The sequence below is a fragment of the Paroedura picta genome, chromosome 5 (assembly GCF_049243985.1).
Source record: "Paroedura picta isolate Pp20150507F chromosome 5, Ppicta_v3.0, whole genome shotgun sequence".
Classification (NCBI taxonomy): Eukaryota; Metazoa; Chordata; class Lepidosauria; order Squamata; family Gekkonidae; genus Paroedura; species Paroedura picta.
Window position 1 is genome coordinate 129471406 of NC_135373.1, and position 18715 is coordinate 129490120.

Here is an 18715-nt window from a genome sequence, read left to right on the forward strand (position 1 = left end):
CAATGCACTTGTTTGGTATGCTTGGGTGGGGGAGCCTCTGCATGGCATGCAGGAGGTCCCTGGTTCAATCCCCGGCATCTCCAGTTAAAAGAACCAGGCTGTAGGTGAAGTGAAAGTCCTGTACCTGAGACCGAGTTGGTTATATTAACCTTGATGGACCGATGGTCTAATTCAGTATAAGGTCGCTTCATCTCTTTGTTTCTCTTCTGTCTCTTTGCTCTTGTTGCAGCTGGATACACCTTTTTTTAAAAAATCATCAGGGTGGTACAACAGACTTAAGTAAATGCCTACATGCTCACGAGAGCAGGTGCTGTTTGGTACACGGACCCAGAGTAAAAAAATTTGTTAAACAAAAGATTACAAGCACCAATCAGACATCTGTGACGGAGGCAGGGGCACCCGGTCTCTCAAATGGCACAGGTCCTTCGAAAGCACAATTCAGCCCACATGGAGAGGAGCTACACGTGCTTCCGTGTGCAGGTAAGCAATGTGCTGAGCAGTGTTCCACGGAAATTAAGAAAAAAAATACATTTCTGAGTCCTGCACTGGCAACCGAGCTGCAATCCGCAAAACAAATCAAACTTCAGCCAACAGCAACGTAAGAAAAAAAAGAATTAATGACGTTTATTTTATTTTTTTTAGTTGGCGACCCAAGGTGCTAAAATCTTTTAACACCATCAGCGCAAGTGTGCATAAGAACGTACAGAATGAAAAGAATGAAATGCAACCGTGGGGGAAGGTAAAACAGGCTTCGGTTTCTTGAACATGGAAAAAGTACGGTCACTCAGTTTCCTGTTACACTGCACACACATCAGCTATAAAACAGTCTGAATATCAGAGTTCCCACCTGTCCCGAGGGGAAGGTACCACAATATATCCCCTTCGCCGGAACTGGTTTTGACATACAAATGTACTTCACTCTCTCTCTCTCTGTATATATATACACACATACACACACGCGCGCACACACAGGTGTATAAAAAAATTAAATTACTTAAATGCCATCAGAACCCGGCATTAACTCAACTTGAAGCTTGTGTGACGTTCTCATCCCCTCAATTATCCTGCTTATGAAATCCCTGGGAGGTGGGAAATTCTGGGCCCTTCTATGCACATCAGGCAATGGGAGAGAATCTCCCCTGCTTCTTAATATCAACCATCTGTGTCATGGCATTGTTTATTGCTAAAAGGAAAAAGAACAGTTTCAACTCACAGCATGTATTTTTAAAAAAATCAACTCGTAAGGTTGGAAAACACACACAGGCGCAGACTCCCTGTCCAAATGTAAACATTCTGGTTCAGTTTGTTTTCTTAAACCCAAAACCAAGAGAGCATTTGGAGGAGGGGTGGCCACAGGTTTCTTTGGGGAAGGCGGGGCTGTCTATCAAAAAGCTCCCATTAGTCGATCATGCGACCGTAGACGTAACTGTGGATGCTGCGAAACAGGTTTAAAAAAATAGGAAGATTAAAAACCCACAGAGAGAACAAGTGTACTCCTTGTTACTTCTGCATTAGCACCGAGTCCTATAAAGGAGGGCCAGACGCTACGCTTAAAGACGGAGCAAGACTCCCAGAGGGAGCACGGAGGCCACAAAGTATTACAGCCGGAGAGAAAACACGAGTCATGTTCCCGGAGCCATAAAACCGACCATTTGAACGAGAAAGGGCCAATCTGTCTTTACATTCAGTACATGGAGATGAAGTCCCTAAATTGAGGCTTGAGCTAAAAATGTACGGGGGGGGGGAATAAATGGGGTATATTAAGAGTTGAAATGCATTCTTCTAGCTTTCCGGAAAAGATGGGACTCGTGTCTTGTTGCTGGCTTGGGATGGAACCAGGATTATTCATAAGGAACTGATATATTGATTGATGTTCTGCACTACTCTAGAGCAGGGGTAGTCAACCTGTGGTCCTCCAGATGTTCATGGACTACAATTCAGCATTTGCTGGCAGGGGCTCGTGGGAATTGGAGTCCATGAACATCTGGCGGACCACAGGTTGACTACCCCTGCTCTAGAGTACAAGAATGCCTAAAAGCCAGGCTCAGTTTCTATTTGTTTGCCGGATGACAGCTTGTTCTTCATAGCTTTATTGACTTGGGTGTAGCAGAAATGGCCTGCGACCCTACTGACAACAGCAATACACACACTGCCTCATCAGAAATGTCGGTGGGCGATGCATGCTCTGTTAGTTAATAGACTTTGGCTCACAATATGCACAATTCGAATCTGGCCTGTGGTACGGATGGAGAAGGGAGTCAATCTAAATGCTAAATGACAGCAGCCTGTTTGGAAATGAAGGTGGGCACCCTCTCTTTGATCTACATTAACAAAAACAAAGCAGCGGAATAACAGCTCCATCCTAGAAGAAAGAGTGCTTTAATCTTAAACATACAGCCACGCTCCCTTTTCTGCTAGGCTGCAGTCGTGTGGAAGATGTTATGATTGAGACACCATTTTCCTCTTCCTCAAAGGCAAGAAAGGGCAGGGATCCATCAATCCCATGAGAACGTACCCTAGACCAGGGGTAGTCAACCTGTGGTCCTCCAGATGTTCATGGACTACAATTCCCATGAGTCCCTGCCAGTTTGCTGGCAGGGGCTCATGGGGATTGTAGTCCATGAACATCTGGAGGACCACAGGTTGACTACCCCTGCCCTAGACAACTTAGAATAACTGAGCAGGGGTGGCCAAACTGTGGCTCTCCAAATGTCCATGGACTACAATTCCCATGAGTCTGGCCAATATATTTCTGCCTTCCAAGGTTCTACAAACTCTACTCTGGCACTAAATCTTCCGTAGTCACATTCAAGTTTTTTTTTTTTTGTGTCGCTAGCTTTCTCCCTACCACTTCACCATCAATTGTCTCCTTGGTATTTCAAAGCTTCAACACTTTCATACGGAAGTGGGTAAGCACTTTAAAAATGTTTTCGGTTCCCATCCCCAACCTTTCCTGGCTTCTTGATGGAGAAACAGGTGTCACGGTTCTACAATGCAAGGTTTCATTTCACAAAACTCAAGGCGAAAATCAAAGAAGGGTGGCATAGGCCACGTATGTAACCACTAGCAAGATTGCTTAGATGTATGTCTTCAAATCTGTAGCCGGGATCAAACACAGTGGAAAAATGTAATGACCTCAACCTGTGAAAGAGTCCTGGGGCCTCCTACCTCCTAATGGAGATATTTTGTTGCTGCTTTTCAGAAATGAATTACTGCATGGACACGATAGGCGGGAGGTGATTTATCCGTTTTGCAGGAGGAAGAAGACCCGCCCAGAACAACAAAACAAGGGAAGATGGCGGTCTGAACTGGCATAACAGCAATTGGTGGGATCCATCTGCTGAGTTTAAATCAACAGCAGTCCTGTAATGCAGGGGTAGTCAACCTGTGGTCCTCCAGATGTCCATGGACTACAATTCCCAGGAGCCCCTGCCAGCAAACGCTGGCAGGGGCTCCTGGGAATTGTAGTCCATGGACATCTGGAGGACCACAGGTTGACTACCCCTGCTGTAATGTATTAAATGTGACGGGAGAAAGAAAACTGCTACAGGAAGGGACACAAGCTGACTCCTCAGGTCAGTCTATATTTGATGGTTCTCTCGGCTCTTGATGTTTATAATGCCTACTCTTGAAAGCCCTGCTTTGTGAATTAAACTTGAATTGGCAACTGGAAAATGGGACCAAATGAAAGAGATAAGAGCACTTAAAAAAAAATCCTTCGGAAATGGAGAGGCCAGCATCGAAAACATACGTGCATGGTTTTTTTGGAGAGTTGGGCTGGAATTTGAAATCTTGAATCTGAAAAAAAGTCAACCCTATGAGTCCCCTTTTCAGCCAGACTCTGTGGAAATATGCACAAAAATAAGTGGGCAAGACTCAAAGAGGGAGCCTGGGTTATAAAGGCAACTCTTTCACCGGGATGATTTCTCCTTTTGGCATCAGCCACACTCTGTCTGCCCTTTATGTTAACTTAAATATCAAAATGCACAGATATCCTGTTCGAAGAGCAACCTCAACCATGGAGGTTTAATTCTCATTCTGGGCCAGGCCTTTATGGAAGAATGAGGGCCACTAAGGGACACCTGGCAAAACCCTTGCAGGCATTCTGTTTCAATTTAAAAGATAAGGGAGAAGTTATCCTTCATGGGTAGCTCGTCGCTTGATTAGTGCAATGCTGTCTGCAGAAAAATGGTAGCAACTGGGCCCATTCCACACATGTTGGATAATGCACTTTCATCATGCTTTTGCAGCTGGATTTTCCTGTGCGGAACAGGCAGGTCTATTTCTAAGATGCACTGTAAACGCGTTATCCAACATGTGCGGAATGGAGACTTCCTGGGCATTCACCGTATTAAATTTTTTAAAAATCTGGAAAAGTTGGGAACAGATGAAGATGGTCTTTTACCACCTGTTCAGGACATTACAAAGAGCATCTTTCAAAAACAGACAAAGCATTGCTCCCCTGTACATGCTCCCTTCCGAAAGAAAGCATGACTTTGAGAAAAGCAAACATTATGAGTCGGAAGTACAACGTCTCAGCAGTCGGCTGGGGCATCTTCATCCGTTTACGCCAAAACACTTAAGAAAGCAGGGAAGCAACACCCCTAACATTTGAAGCATCTCCGTCCTTTTTTGAAAACCTTCAAACAGGAGGCCATCTGCCCACCATAAATGAGGAGAAAATGCCCTTCCCCTCCCTTTGGCAGCCCTTTTCGTTCTTCACGCCAACTGGAAAGGCTCCTACATCAAAACGCTGAAAGAGTTCCATTGAAGAAAGGATGCTCCCGGCTTACATGCGCCCCTTCCCCTCTCCTTGCGCTTAAATTCAGACCAATGCTACAAGGCCCGCCGTTCATAAGTAGGCTGAAAAGTCACAATGGCTTTCTCTGGTGATCAGTACCTAGACCGACTTTGAATGCCCTGTGATGTTAAAAAACAAAAAGGTGCACGAGTTCCATCTGAACGCTCAGTTTCCGTCTGAGGATTAGCGTCTTCTTTTAAATTCTCTCATGCATGCTACCTTTCTGTCCGGTTCTGACAGAGAAGCAGCAGGGGCCAGCTGCCAATCGCTGGGAGGCTTAACTTTTCCCCACGGCGAGCTCCTGCAGAGCCAGGGTGGCAACAAGACACAACGGCTGAAAGCAAGGATGTGTGTTTCCTGGAGAGGTTGATTGCTGTTCCCTCCAGCTTGCAGCCTCCACACACACCCTTGAAAGTAGGGCTAGGTTACCTACATAACAGCCACATCCTAAGCCCTTCCACAGGAACAGGGGCTTCAACTGGAAAGAAACCTAAGAGAAACAATTCCCCTTTCAGAGGCGCTGGCTGTAGACGATAGTGAGGAATCCCCCTGTGGCTCTGTCTCGTACAAACTACTGTTTCGCCTGCCCACCGAGTATGGGACAGTACTCTTGCCCCTCAAAGAGAGTTTCGGCAGGAGAGCTTTCTCCTGTCCAAGCACTGCATTCTGGGAAAGCGGAGCAGTGCAAGCCTCTCTTCTGCATATTATTGATGGCACAGAATTGCTGCTCTCATCTTAAGCTCGGGAGCCAAATGCAATAATGGGTTTAATTTCAGACACAGACACTCCCCCCCCCACCCCTTCCAGAGTGAGCTAACGTCTCCCTTGGCTGTAAATTAAAAACAGCAAGAACAACAGCAGAGTTAGAAACCCAGAGCGGTAAAAACAAAGAGTGCTTCAATACTCGGTGCCAATTCACCTTTAAAAAAATTAACTAAAAATGAAGAATAGACTTTCGGAAGTTTCAGGTTGGCACCATCCAAGGAGGTCTGGCAAAGGACCTTGTGTGCTTACGGGATCGTTCGGCTGGTGGCAGAGAAGAGTTGAGTTTGTGTTGTGTTCTATTTGCTACTGCAGGGGGTGAGGAGCCCTAAGCCCCCAAACCATTCCTGGGAGAGACCCTGGGAGGCTTGTGCTGATCCGTCACTTGGAGGCAGGCTAGAAGGAACCCTTGGGGGCAAGGGGGGGGGGTCACGCAGCGAAGAGAGGGAGCGGCCATGCCTCCGCACAGGAGTGCTTTTGCTACAAAATGTATGGCAGGTGTTAAACAAGCCTTCCCATTGATTTGGGAAGCAGAAGGGAAATCCGTGCAGGATGAAAAATCCTGACCTCAGCAACCTCTGCACCAGGGGTGGGAGATCCAGCAAGGAACCTGCTTGGAAATCCTGTACCTGCAAGGGAGGGGCACGTTATATATTTTTTTAAAAACCCCAAAACAGCCAGATTCCACACCCTCGAACTTCAAAACGTCTCCTCTCCACGGCTGATGATGCAGTGCGTAACAGAAACACCATTGAGAAGAACCCTAATAAGTAGATTCAGGAAGTGGTCGGACAAACCGGGAGGGGATGCACAACACGCACACATTTTCCCATCACTCTCTCGCTTGAAAATGTACAAACACAAATCTTCTTTCAAGTATTAAAAAAGAAATAAAATAAGTTAATGAACATTAAAGGATCCTAAAGTGACTAAAGGGCCTGGGCAGGTCTCTTTTGCTTCATTTCCGATGTGCAAAAAAAAAAGAGAAGGAAACCCTATTAAAAAAAGACACCATACTGAGCAGTCTTAAGAAGCTGAAGGATGCTCTGAAAAAGCGGCCTCCGAAATGCTTCAAAATGAGCCCATTTTCTTATATCAGCACTTTCCAGTGTCAGAATGTTCACAACGGAGAACTCCAATAGTCATTTGTCCTCTTCTTTTTTTTTTAAAAAAAGTGTATCAACAGATAGTGGAACACAGTCGCTTTGTGTCCAGAACACGGCAGGGTTGAGAAGGAGGATGGCCCCCTTGATTCCCTTCTAGTGGCCGTGGCAACCAGTGGGTGGATGCAGGGAAGAGACCCGAGTCCGTTCGGGTCTGGGACTTCTTGCAGAAGCTGTAAAAGGGCCCACATGTGTCTCAAACGAAAACCAGCCTTGACAAGATTCCAGTCCTCTCTGTCTCCGGGGTCCTTCAGGCGTCTTTGGTGGGGAGAACCTTTCTGAGCTCAGGGTCTGGTGGAACTCCCCTGGTCAAGGGGTTGGCTCTCCTATGAGCGGCTGCAGGATGTTGTCATTCTACAAAGAAGAGAGAAGCCATTTCTCTCCTTTGTAGTGGGGAAAACTAAGGACACAACCAGTGAGGCCAAACATGAAAAGGGACAGGCTGCAAGTCCACCTAGATCAGGTTTCTTTGTGTAAAAAAAAAAAAATCCAACAACACAAAATATTTTCAATCTCCGTCCAAGGAGACTTGTAAGCAGTTTCTCAAAGAATGCAAAACAAGCAAACAAAACAACACTGCCCCTCCCCCCATGGCCTCTTGAACAGGTCCACGAGGAAGGCACGCAACTTGAGGTCGCCCACCTTAGGCTTCCGTTTGCACTGGACTCGGCGCCTTTAGAACCAGCCCCCTTTTGGGGGCTGAGTGGAGCCTCTAGCTCAAGCACTCAGATGCTGAAAGAACCTCTCCGCCCAACGAGGGTTCCAGGCCAAGCTGTCTCCACCTTCTGGGCACCTCCAGCCAACTTGGCCATCGCCAACAGGACGTCACTGATCAGCAGCAGGGAACGGCGCAAACTCAGGACCAATTCAAGTTGAACCCCTTGGACAGCATGACTGCCTCCAGGTCCTTGTCTTCCTCTCTCTCTCGGAGCCTCTGCTCCTCAAGGAGGGCCACCAGGGAGTCTCTCTGCTCCACCACTTCGAGCATCTCATTCAGGATCCTCTTCTCCTCAGACAGCTCTTCATCCGTCTTCAGATGATCTAGAGAGAAGGAGGAGGGCAGGAGTCACGGAATTCAAAGGTTCAGCACTGAATTAAGGGGTGCCAACTCCCAGATGGAACTCGGGGATCCCATGGAACTACAGTTCATCTTTAGACTAAAGAGATCAGTCCCCCTGGAGAAAGCGGCTGCTTTGAAGGGCGGAATCCATGGCATTCTACTCCACTGAGATCCCGCCCCCCTCTGAATTCCGCCCACTCCCGTGTTCCAAAATCTCCAGGTATTTCCCAACTCAGAGCTGGGAACTCTGGCTCAGATGCTTCAAATGTGGTGAAACTTACTACTGAAAAGAGGTACACAGCTAGGGCATGGCTAGTTGAAAGTTAAACCATCCTTTTTTGTTTATTTGTTCATACAAGACACAGTGACTCTGCCCAGGTTCATAGATAATAACAGAATGTGCATCGTCAGCTTCTGACTAGCTGTAGGTGTAGGCCCCCAGCAAACGTCCAAGCATGAGTGGGGATTTGAACCTGGGTCTCGCAGATACTATTCCTGCAATCTTTATTTATGTATATATGTGGCGCAGAATGGTAAGGCAGCAGACATGCAGTCTGAAGCTCTGCCCACGAGGCTGGGAGTTCGATCCCAGCAGCCGGCTCGAGGTTGACTAAGCCTTCCATCCTTCCGAGGTCGGTAAAATGAGTACCCAGCTTGCTGGGGGGTAAACCGGTAATGACTGGGGAAGGCACTGGCAAACCACCCCGTATTGAGTCAGACATGACCCGGTGCTTGCACAGGGGATACCTTTACCTTTACCTTTTAATAATATATAAATATATTATATTTATAGAACTCTGTGGCACGCCATGTCCTGTAGCGCTACCTGCTGTCTCCCCTGATTTGTCAGGGATGTGCTTGCCAATGGAAACGGTAGAATTCTTCTGGGGTCAAACGTAACCCAAACCCATGCGCTTACCCTCCACCGCCATCCTCTCCCGGAGCTCTTGCTGTAGCCGGCTTTGCCTGTCCTCCAACTCTAACTCACGAGCGCTGCAAGGAGAGACAGAGAATTAGTGTGTTTTCTACTCATGGCGATTTGGACAAAAGTCTAAATCAGGGGTAGTCAGACTGCGGCCCTCCAGATGTCCATGGCCTACAATTCCCAGGAGCCCCTGCCAGCGAATGCTTAAATGGTTTAAATTTACTGACCAAATATCTAAAGATGGTCCCGAAACTGAATGTTCAGAAGTCCTTAGCATAGAAGGCGAATTTCCACCAGACCAGACCAGACCAGACAGACCAGGGATTCTTTGTTGGGGGGTGGGGGGGGGTGGAGCATCATCTGGACATGGAATTGGGATCACTGTGGGTGGGCAGGTAGTTATGAGTTTCCTGCACAGTGCAAGGGGGTTGGACTAATGACCCTGGAGATCCCTTCCAACTCTATGGTTCTATGATTCTAACCACTCGGTTCTCATTACAGCGAAGTGCATTTTTGGATAGCTTTCTTTTTGATACCGCAGTGAAAATGACAGGCAGGAGAATCAGGATAGACATAAAGTGGGGGGGACTTCTTTCTTACAACAGGTAGAATCCTATAACCCAGAGGTGGGCCTATGGCTTTAAAAGAGGATTTAAAATGTATTCAATTTCTCCTGATGGTTAAAGGAAACTTCTGTGTTCAGAGGCAGCATAACCCTGAATATTAATTAGGGGAGGCAACAACAGGGGGACACTCCGGTTTCGGTGCTGTGCTAGACCTTCAAGGTTTCTGTGGGATATAGCAGGGGTAGTCAACCTGTGGTCCTCCAGATGTCCATGGACTACAATTCCCATGAGCCCCTGCCAGCAAACGCTGGCAGGGGCTCATGGGAATTGTAGTCCATGGACATCTGGAGGACCACAGGTTGACTACCGCTGGGATATAGGATGTATGAACGAATCCAGCAGAGTACTTCTTATGTCTTTATCATTAACAGATCCTTTAGTTTCTACCCTATTCACCTTGTTTATGAGCATTCATATTTTTATCTTGTCCTTCCTGGAGAGCCAGTTTGGTGTAGTGGTTAGGAGTGTGGACTTCTAATCTGGCATGCCAGGTTCGATTCTGCACTCCCACACATGCAGCCAGCTGGGTGACCTTGGGCTCGCCACGGCACTGATAAACCTGTTCTGACTGAGCAATGATATCAGGGCTCTCTCAGCCTCACCCACCCCACAGGGTGTCTGTTGTGGGGAGAGGAATGGGAAGGCGACTGTAAGCCGCTTTGAGCCTCCTTCGGGTAGGGAAAAGCGGCATATAAGAACCAACTCTTCTTCTTCTTCTTCTAAGGCGGCCTTTCTCAATTGTTTTACCATTGAGAATCCCCTGAAATGTTCTTCAGGCTTTGTGAAACTCCAGAAGCAATGCAATCATGCAGAATATGGTTGGGAAGCCGAGATGTGGACATGCCTACCCAGAGTCCCTCCCCTTCCCACCCCCCTCCCAGCCCAGCACTGGTCATTTTTGGAGGGGTGGGTCGGTCAAAATGGCCATAACTAAATGTTTAACAATTTAAAACAATATATTAAAAATGAATGAACTCCCACCCATTTGCGAAACCCTTCCAGGGCTGTCAAGAAATCCCAGGGTTTCACAAAACCCAGGTTGAGAAAACCCGTTCTAAGGAACTTAGATCACCATAGGTGGTTACCATTTTGCACTTACATCCATCCCAGGGGTTAGGTTAGGTGGGGTCAGTGCAACTGGACCCAGACAATCCAGCAAGATTTGTGGAACAGTAGAACCTGGGCCCCATCACTTCTAGTCCATCATAATAGCCATTAAAGCATGCCAATCCCTGCATCAATCTGCATCCCTAACCTTGGTGGGCTGATAAGGCTGGTTGGAATTGTGAGAACAGACAAGTGGCACTGCCAGAAAGTGGGAAGCAGGGCCAATAAAAAATGGCGGCCATTGGAATGAAGCCATCACAAAATGGCTGCCATGGGAGGAAGCCATCATAAAATGGCTGCCATGGGAGGAAGCCATCACAAAACGGCTGCCATGGGAGGAAGCCATCACAAAATGGCTGCCATTGGAATGAAGCCATCATAAAATGGCTGCCATGGGAGGAAGCCATCATAAAATGGCTGCCATGGGAGGAAGCCATCACAAAACGGCTGCCATGGGAGGAAGCCATCACAAAATGGCTGCCATTGGAATGAAGCCATCATAAAATGGCTGCCATGGGAAGAAGTGGGGATCTGGTCTTTGTCAAAGGAGGAGATACTGCTCTATTTCAGCTTCCAAAGGAAGGGGAAGGTTTCCTCCCTATGTGGCCATGAGGAGAAGTTGCCAAGATAAGAGAAGGAAAGGAAGTCTGTGTCAACTGTGACCAAGCGGAGGACTCAGCATTTTGCTACACAGGCTTAGAAACTCAAAGTTTTGTTCATGTTCCACACTTGAGATGTTCTGGATTTCTATCTAGAATGAACAGGGGTCAAGAAACACCTGGGCAGAAGCTGTGCTGGAAACAGCTGGCCTGACTAGTGATGGGCGGCAGCTCTACCTGTATGCCTGCCTGTAAGCAGCCAGCTGCACGTTTCCCATCTGTGTGGTCCATGTGAACCAATTCCCCAGCTCACTCACAATATCATCAGCTCTGACTCGTAGCGCACCAAGGCATTCTTCTCCTGCACCAGCTTGAACCATTCCTGCATCAGCTTGGGGTCGTCCTTCTTCCCCATGCCTGCCAAGAGAAGAATGTGAGTTAGCCCTGGGTGAGGTTTGTTGTCAGCTCCAAAAGACCCCCCCTCCCCACCACCCAGCAGGCAGGAGCAAATGTGGCAGGGCAAAATGTGCAAAGAAAGCTGAGCAAGATGCTGCCAGAGCACTCTCATTGGGTCTGCTAAAGCAGGGGTAGTCAACCTGTGGTCCTCCAGATGTTCATGGACTACAATTCCCACGAGCCCCTGCCAGCAAATGCTGGCAGGGGCTCATGGGAATTGTAGTCCATGAACAACTGGAGGACCACAGGTTGACTACCCCTGTGTTAAGGTTGCTTACAGCATATAGAAGGTGAATCACTACCTCCTGTCGTAAAGATCTCTCTTTTGGAGCCAAGTAGCCTGAATTCATTTCTCCCCGCTGCACCTCAACACCAAACAAGCAGCCGGAGTCATGCTGTCCTGCTCAGCACCCTGATTCTATTGTCCCTTCCATTTTGGATATATTCAGGCACTTCAATACAGCCCTCAACTGGAGCCTTATACAATGAGGCTATTGATGTTACCACTCATCATTGGGCAAGATGCCAATGGGGTGCTAGGTGGATACTCATAACACAATCTGATCCCTCCCTCATGTGCACATCTCCGAGCTCCCAGCTTGGCGCATAGCTGCCGAGGAATCGGCTGACAGAAACTGTGTGAATTCAGTCCTGGCAGCTCCTTACTGCAGGGGTAGTCAACCTGCGGTCCTCCAGATGTCCATGGACTACGATTCCCATGAGAATCATGGGAATCGTAGTCCATGGACATCTGGAGGACCACAGGTTGACTACCCCTGCCTTACTGGACTGCTTCAAGATTGACTTTGGCCATCTTTATGCTGACTCATAGCCCTGCGAGCTGCACTCCCTCCTGGTGAAGCCACCCCAATTCTCTTAAGGCTAACCACTGCCCCCAACATTTGGCTTTTACTCCTCACACCAAGTGACTCTGCTCAACACACATTATAAGTGCCTTTCGTTTTTTTAAAAACACGTTCCCAAATTGCAAAAGTGCAGATTCTGCCGGACGCTATTTCTAGGTTATTTTCTATCCTAGAATGAACATCTGTACGTGTAAACGTCGGAAAAACAAGAGAGGGCGGCAGCTTTTCAAGAACATCATCCAATGCTTCCTTCAAATCCAAATCCTAACCTGCTCTTGATCAATATTTGCAAAATTTTATTTATTATATTTATAAACCACATTTCAGCCTTCACGGGCCAGACAGGCAGCTAACAGATTAAAATAGTCACCATCTACAGTCAAGGGAATCCAGTTGAGGAGGGGAAACCCAACGACAATCAGCATAAAACCTCAATGGCAATGCATAATACCAACAAGCCCACTCTTAACTCAAAGGTCTTCCAGAATAAATGAGAAGACCCAACAGGAAAGTCAACATAGCGTGGCCATTCATGAAGATTTTCAGGTTCAGGGAAACTAAGAATGTGACAATCACATACATTAAGTATCTACTAAGGCACAATGAACAGGCTCTCCAGAAAACACCACTTTGGGGCCTAGATCCTGAAAATCAATTCATACGCAAGTGAAGTCCTCTTTGAATCTCTTTGATCAACAGCGGCCTACCTACCACAAGCCCACATAATTTCATAATGTCCTGCAGGGTCGTTATTTCAGCAAATCTTTTCAAGGTGCCCTTTACCGATTAGCTATTACTATCTCTCTTTGTTGAAGTGCTTGAAGAGGGGAGGTTTAAGAAACCCGTATACTGCTATACTGCAGTCCATTACCAGGAAGTAATTCCTACATTTCACTGGTATCACCTTGCTCTCTTATAAAACTATAAGAAATCATAATACGGAATCTCTGTCCGGCAGTACATAAATTGTATAACATATATATCAAAAACTGCTCTGGCTTTTCCAAAATCTAGACTCTTCTTGGTGGGAACACGGAAGTCCAAAGTGGAAACTCTAAAAGGAATGGCAAAGTGGTGACCTAGAAGTCAGATGTGACCTTCAAAGCATTTCACCTGTCAGCTGGTCCCCAAACCAAATTTTAATACAAGCACAGACAAGTATATGCCTATAGATTAATTTGTATGGAGAATTATTATAGTTATAACTCCTTTTTGAAGAGGAGAGGATTTCAAATATTGTTCTCTGATATGCCTAAAAAGCAAGTACTTCTTGCTATCAAGTGACATTTTGGTAAGTTGGTGCTGACATTATTGCAGAGTCAGACCATTTCTGATTCTTGGGGGAAGCAAAAGAACTCATCAGTATATTGGACTGCTCTCAGGATAATACAATGTTCCATAAACACAGAAAGTTGACCTTTCCTGCTCTGGAAGACTTATACCTAAAGTCTCTTATCCAACCTTTATCCCCAGGAAAAATAACATGTAGGGCAAACGCAACATCTTCTTCTCTTACTATGAAGCTCCAAGACAGAAACTGATCCAAGATAACTGGATATCCACACAAAACCTTAATCTAACCTATTATAGACTCTTGGTTCTCTATGCCAGGGGTAGTCAACCTGTGGTCCTCCAGATGTTCATGAACTACAATTCCCATGAGCCCCTGCCAGCATTTGCTGGCAGGGGCTCATGGGAATTGTAGTTCATGAACATCTGGAGGACCACAGGTTGACTACCCCTGCTCTATGCGATACCCCTCTGTTATCCAGTTCCAATCATGCCTTTCTGAGCATCTCTGCACAAGGTGCCCTTATAGCCAAGGGTGGATAGAGAAAGGAAGCTTATCCATGCAAATGTCCAGTATGGTGGAGCCATGAAAATCACTGGGAAGTCTTCCCACCCTTTCCATTGTAAGCATATCAGATGGGAGGACATATCTTCTGGATGCAAGAGCCAAATTCCATGGTACCACTGATCTGTGAAAGTCAGCCAATGAGCAGAGGGAGATGGAAGGGATGGGGAGGAAGTATGAATCAACTAATGGAGGTACATCATGGAAAGCAGGTACAGTGGTTAGCAGGAGTTATACACTGTAATCACATTCCACCCCTTTCCCCCATGCCTTGGGAAACAGAAACTTTACTTGGAAAATCGGGTCCACCTGGGACAAGTAAAAAGAAAAAGATGTGCCTCAGTAAAACCAATCAGGACTATGGTAGGTCAGAAGGTTGGCATTTCATAGCGAGGGAAGATGGGCAAACCAGTCAATGCAAAAGATGCAGTATTCCTTTAATCTGTTAAGTGTTATTTTGACTAAGGAGAAGGCTTCATGCTTTCTCCGGTGATCACTTTTGGGGAAACCATCATGCCAAACAGCAGCCTTTATGGGGTGACACTCTTGCTACTACCACCAGTGCAGATAGATGTCCCCAATGACCTGGGAGGGCTATTCTTGCCCCCAGCTCAGAAAGGGATACTGTACCTTTAAGATATTGTTAAGTACGCTTCATAACAAGGTTGTTACAGAGGGTTTCATTGAGATTGAAGGAAAGAAGAGGAAAATTTGGTGGTGAACCACTCGATTCCGGCACTAGCTGACTAATGTCCCTACGTCAATCCAACTGTGGTTTCGGAAGGGGATGGAGGGTATGCAAGATGTTACATTACCTTCGTGGGCACAGCAAGGGCAGAAGGAGAGAGGTCTACGGCGTGGTGTCCCGGCATTGGGCTCAACTTCAATAGGACCAAAGATGGGAGAGGAAGAAGGGAAGGGGAGAGGAAGTTGGAAGTGGAGAGGAAGAGAGGAGAAACAGGGTGAAAATAAACAGACAAGCAAAAGGACAAAAAAGCACAAGAGTGAGAAAGAAAGGAAACAACAAGAAGAAAGTAGAAAAGAAACAAAAAAAATACGAGAAATGAAGAAGCAGAAACAGGGGAAACAGTCTACAGATGGAACGTCCCTTGTCAACACGAATAATGGAGGAGAGCAGCACTGGGAAAGGAAACTGTATGGACCATAAAAATTACTGGGATGAGAAAAACTGCCCAGATGGGACACCCTTTGAGGCTGTGGAGTTTTCATCCAAGTGCCAAGGTCCATAGGCAAGAGCTTTAACCACCAAGAGTAGGGCGGACAATACCATGCCTTAAGGAACCAGGACATCCAATAGGTTTAGAAAGAACTTCTTTCAATTAGCCTCGTTTTTCAAAGGCGGCACATTCAACATGTTCTCTTGGGATAGTGCTGAATGAAACCAGTTGACAGTGGGAAACCCAACAGATTAAATAAAACACAAGGCATCTTCAGGTTAAACAGGAGGACCTGACTCTTCGGTATCTTCTGAAGTAAATAGTTTGTCATGATAGATCAAGTTTCTGAGATACTGATTAAATGGCAAGGCACACCAACAGATGCGTGAAGAAAGTGTTGGCCAATTAGTGTTCCTGACCGTATGTACAAACGAAAATAACTTCCATAACTGCCAAAATAAGATTGCACAACAAAGTTGTAGACCATACAGTAGGATATAATGGCCCTAATTTCCCCTCCTTTTTAATGCAGGTGAAGACCAAACTAGCCTCACATACTAAGCAAAGGCTCAATTGACATTTTATCTCATTAACATTTACATGCTAGGCCCGGCCAATGGCTTAGTTCTGACAGAAAGTTCTGTAACATGTTCCGGTAATATGGACAATCAGTGTTCAAGTTTTTTTAGTGTGTACCCAGTAATAGCTAGAAACAGCCTTTTCCAAACTTCTGGTAATGGAAGCATAATTTTTCCCTCCTTAAATTAAAACTGGAAGCACACTTTTCACCCCCGATATCTCTGTATGAGTCGCTGTTCAGGACATTCCCCCTGACTCAAAGGAGGTGAATTGAGAGAACTGACTCATTCAGAGAAACAGAAACCTCTGTAGACGGTTACTTTGGTCTTGCGGGAGCCTTTATTTCTCTGTTGGTTCTTGCCTAGTGCACCGGATGAGACCCACTGCCCACTGGTAAAGAGATGAAGAACCCATGAAGACCTTTGAGTGCATTGATTGGGAAATCTGTCAGCCATAGTGGTGAAGGGAAATTGTTAGTGTGTAAGGAGAAGGAACAGCAGCAATTAAGATAAGGGATATCCATAACCCTCTGGAAAAAAAAATGAGACCTACATACACATAAATATAGAGAGAGGGAATCACAGTTCTTGGGATGGAGGCCTATAAAGCTGTGGGAAAGGAAGGGCTTTCAGAAGAGACCATCACAGAACGAGAGCAGAGCACAACGGACAGACCGAAGTTAGAGAGCAGGGCACGTCACCTCACCAATTGAGTGAATGAGCCATCGGGCTCTCTCGGACAGGAAGGAACATTTATACTGGGACCAGAAGAGTTAAAAAGGGAGGGCACAAGTACGACGGTGGAAACAGCAGCCATTTTGTCTCCGAGCGGCCACAGGGAGGGGCCCTCTTGTTGCTTCATACCAACTGTGCCCTCCTGAGCGCCCCCACAGCAGCATGGCCAATCTGCGTTCCTCATGAAAGCTATACTCTGTTCTCCCAAGAAGCTTGGGTGCGAGTCACCAGCAAGTAAGTTATCAGTTATCATGTGTTGCAGCAAATGAGCCACATAACTGTATTGCTACAAATATCGTTCCATCTTTCTGTCACTTTGCAGCTAAGGCTCTGCCCTGGACCAAAGCCTGTCAAAAATGCATATGTGAATTGTATTCCTCACACAAACTCTGTGATAGGAAGAAATGCAGCAGATCTATCTTCTTCCCATTACTCAATGGGCCTACCCACAAAGTTAGTATCCTCTCCGCACACAAATCCATCCCGCAGAAGAACCTACTCATCAGGGAAGGTCACGCATAACTGAATTCGATTACTTAGCACAGCTCATATTAATAACTATCCTGTTCACCATAGAATTAACTGACCCACTAAAGTTCTGCCTCCACCAAATCCCCATTCTTAAAGATTATTTCAAATACACGCTATTTAAATCTCTCTGAATATATAAGAATTCTTCCTCATGCAACTTTCTGGATAATGGCCAACCATTTCTCCGTTGGTATGAATCCGCTAGTCCCAAAATACTGCAATTCAGGTTGTGGCACAGAAAGAACAACTTATATTATGAAAAGTCCCTAGGGGACAGTCACAACATTGAATAACTAGCTATAGGCAGTGAATACACAACACTGAAGCAATCATTTTCAAGCAGCGCAGTATTCCAGCTGTCTTGAAAAACAGCAGTCCAAACTAGGTGGCAAGTATTTTAACTCGCTTGTCAAGTTATGCAAATAACTGGCGACTTCCTGACAGCTCGGAGAAGCCAGTTCTGTTCCACTGTGCTAAATTGTCCACCTAATAACTGGACCGAACAGGTTGAACATTTGATAGATCTAACAGCAATCTCTGAAGCATTGTTGTTGTTAGTTGTGAAGTTGTGTCTGACCCATCACGACCCCATGAGCAATGATCCTCCAGGCCTTCCTGTCCTCTACCATTCCCTGGAGTCCATTTAAGCTCGCACTCTGAAGCATACCACCTGTCTAAAGCAAGACTTCAAAATTTCAGCAATCTGTTTGCTAGGTCATCTTTCCACCTTCATATTGCATTAAGAAGTAAGTGGACGGAGAGTGGGCAGGGCCGGTTCAGGTGAGGGGCCAGTTGGAAGGCGGAAGCACCTTCTGATTGGCCCCTCACCCAGGCGGACAACAGTTCTGACCAGTCAGGTGAAGGCCCAATTGGAAGGTGCAAAGCAGAAGCCAGAGCTGTTGCCAGAAGCTGGCCAGGGAAGGCTTCCCTGGGGCCCTCCGGCCAGGCCTGCCGCATCGAAGATGTGGTGGGCCTGCTCGGAGCCTCCCCGCCAGGCTGGGACATCACCAGGGAGGGGGGTGGGTGGGGATGGCTTTGGCGGTGGCTTTCGAGCAGGCCCGCCGTGTCAGAGACATGGTGGCCCTGCTCAGAGGGACGTCGCCGGGGAGGGGGCGGCCAGGGCTGGCTTCCCCAGGGGGGGCAGCCGGCTGCGGGAGGGCCCTCCAAAGCCTGTCCTTAGGGACAGACTTTGAATCTAGTCCCAAATAAAGCTTTAAAGCCAAACTAGCTTTGATTTGCTCGACAGTCGCATTGAGGAGCTGTGTAGCAAGGCAAATGTGCCTGACACAAATCCGTTTTTGTTCGGCGTAGAAAACCCGCGGCTGAGGCAGAATCTGGGCGGCTCAAATACTTGCAAAGCTCCGCCAATAAAACGGCTCAAGCAGAAGATCCTCCTTTAGCCCTAAGTTTCCCAGGTTGAACACAAAAAGCTCACCAAGGCAAAAGACTTTGCAGCTCAATTCCATGTAAGTT

General features: G+C 46.7%; 1 protein-coding gene across 18 annotated transcripts in view; it reads right to left on the bottom strand.

Annotated features, from left to right (window-relative positions):
- Nucleotides 1–599: 599 nt before the first annotated feature.
- The window catches only part of MICAL3 (microtubule associated monooxygenase, calponin and LIM domain containing 3), a 237879-nt gene continuing 219763 nt past the window's right edge, over nucleotides 600–18715 (bottom strand). For 13 of the 18 annotated variants that reach the window (XM_077340661.1, XM_077340668.1, XM_077340665.1 and 10 more), the window contains 4 exons: nucleotides 15036–15101; nucleotides 11361–11460; nucleotides 8706–8779; nucleotides 600–7767 (listed from right to left, as the gene is read on the bottom strand). In XM_077340661.1, the coding sequence (XP_077196776.1) occupies nucleotides 7583–7767; nucleotides 8706–8779; nucleotides 11361–11460; nucleotides 15036–15101 (425 nt within the window). In that variant the 3' untranslated portion in view covers nucleotides 600–7582. The remainder of the gene's footprint in view (nucleotides 7768–8705; nucleotides 8780–11360; nucleotides 11461–15035; nucleotides 15102–18715) is intronic. The other 5 variants (XM_077340666.1, XM_077340671.1, XM_077340669.1 and 2 more) reach the window with 1 other exon arrangement.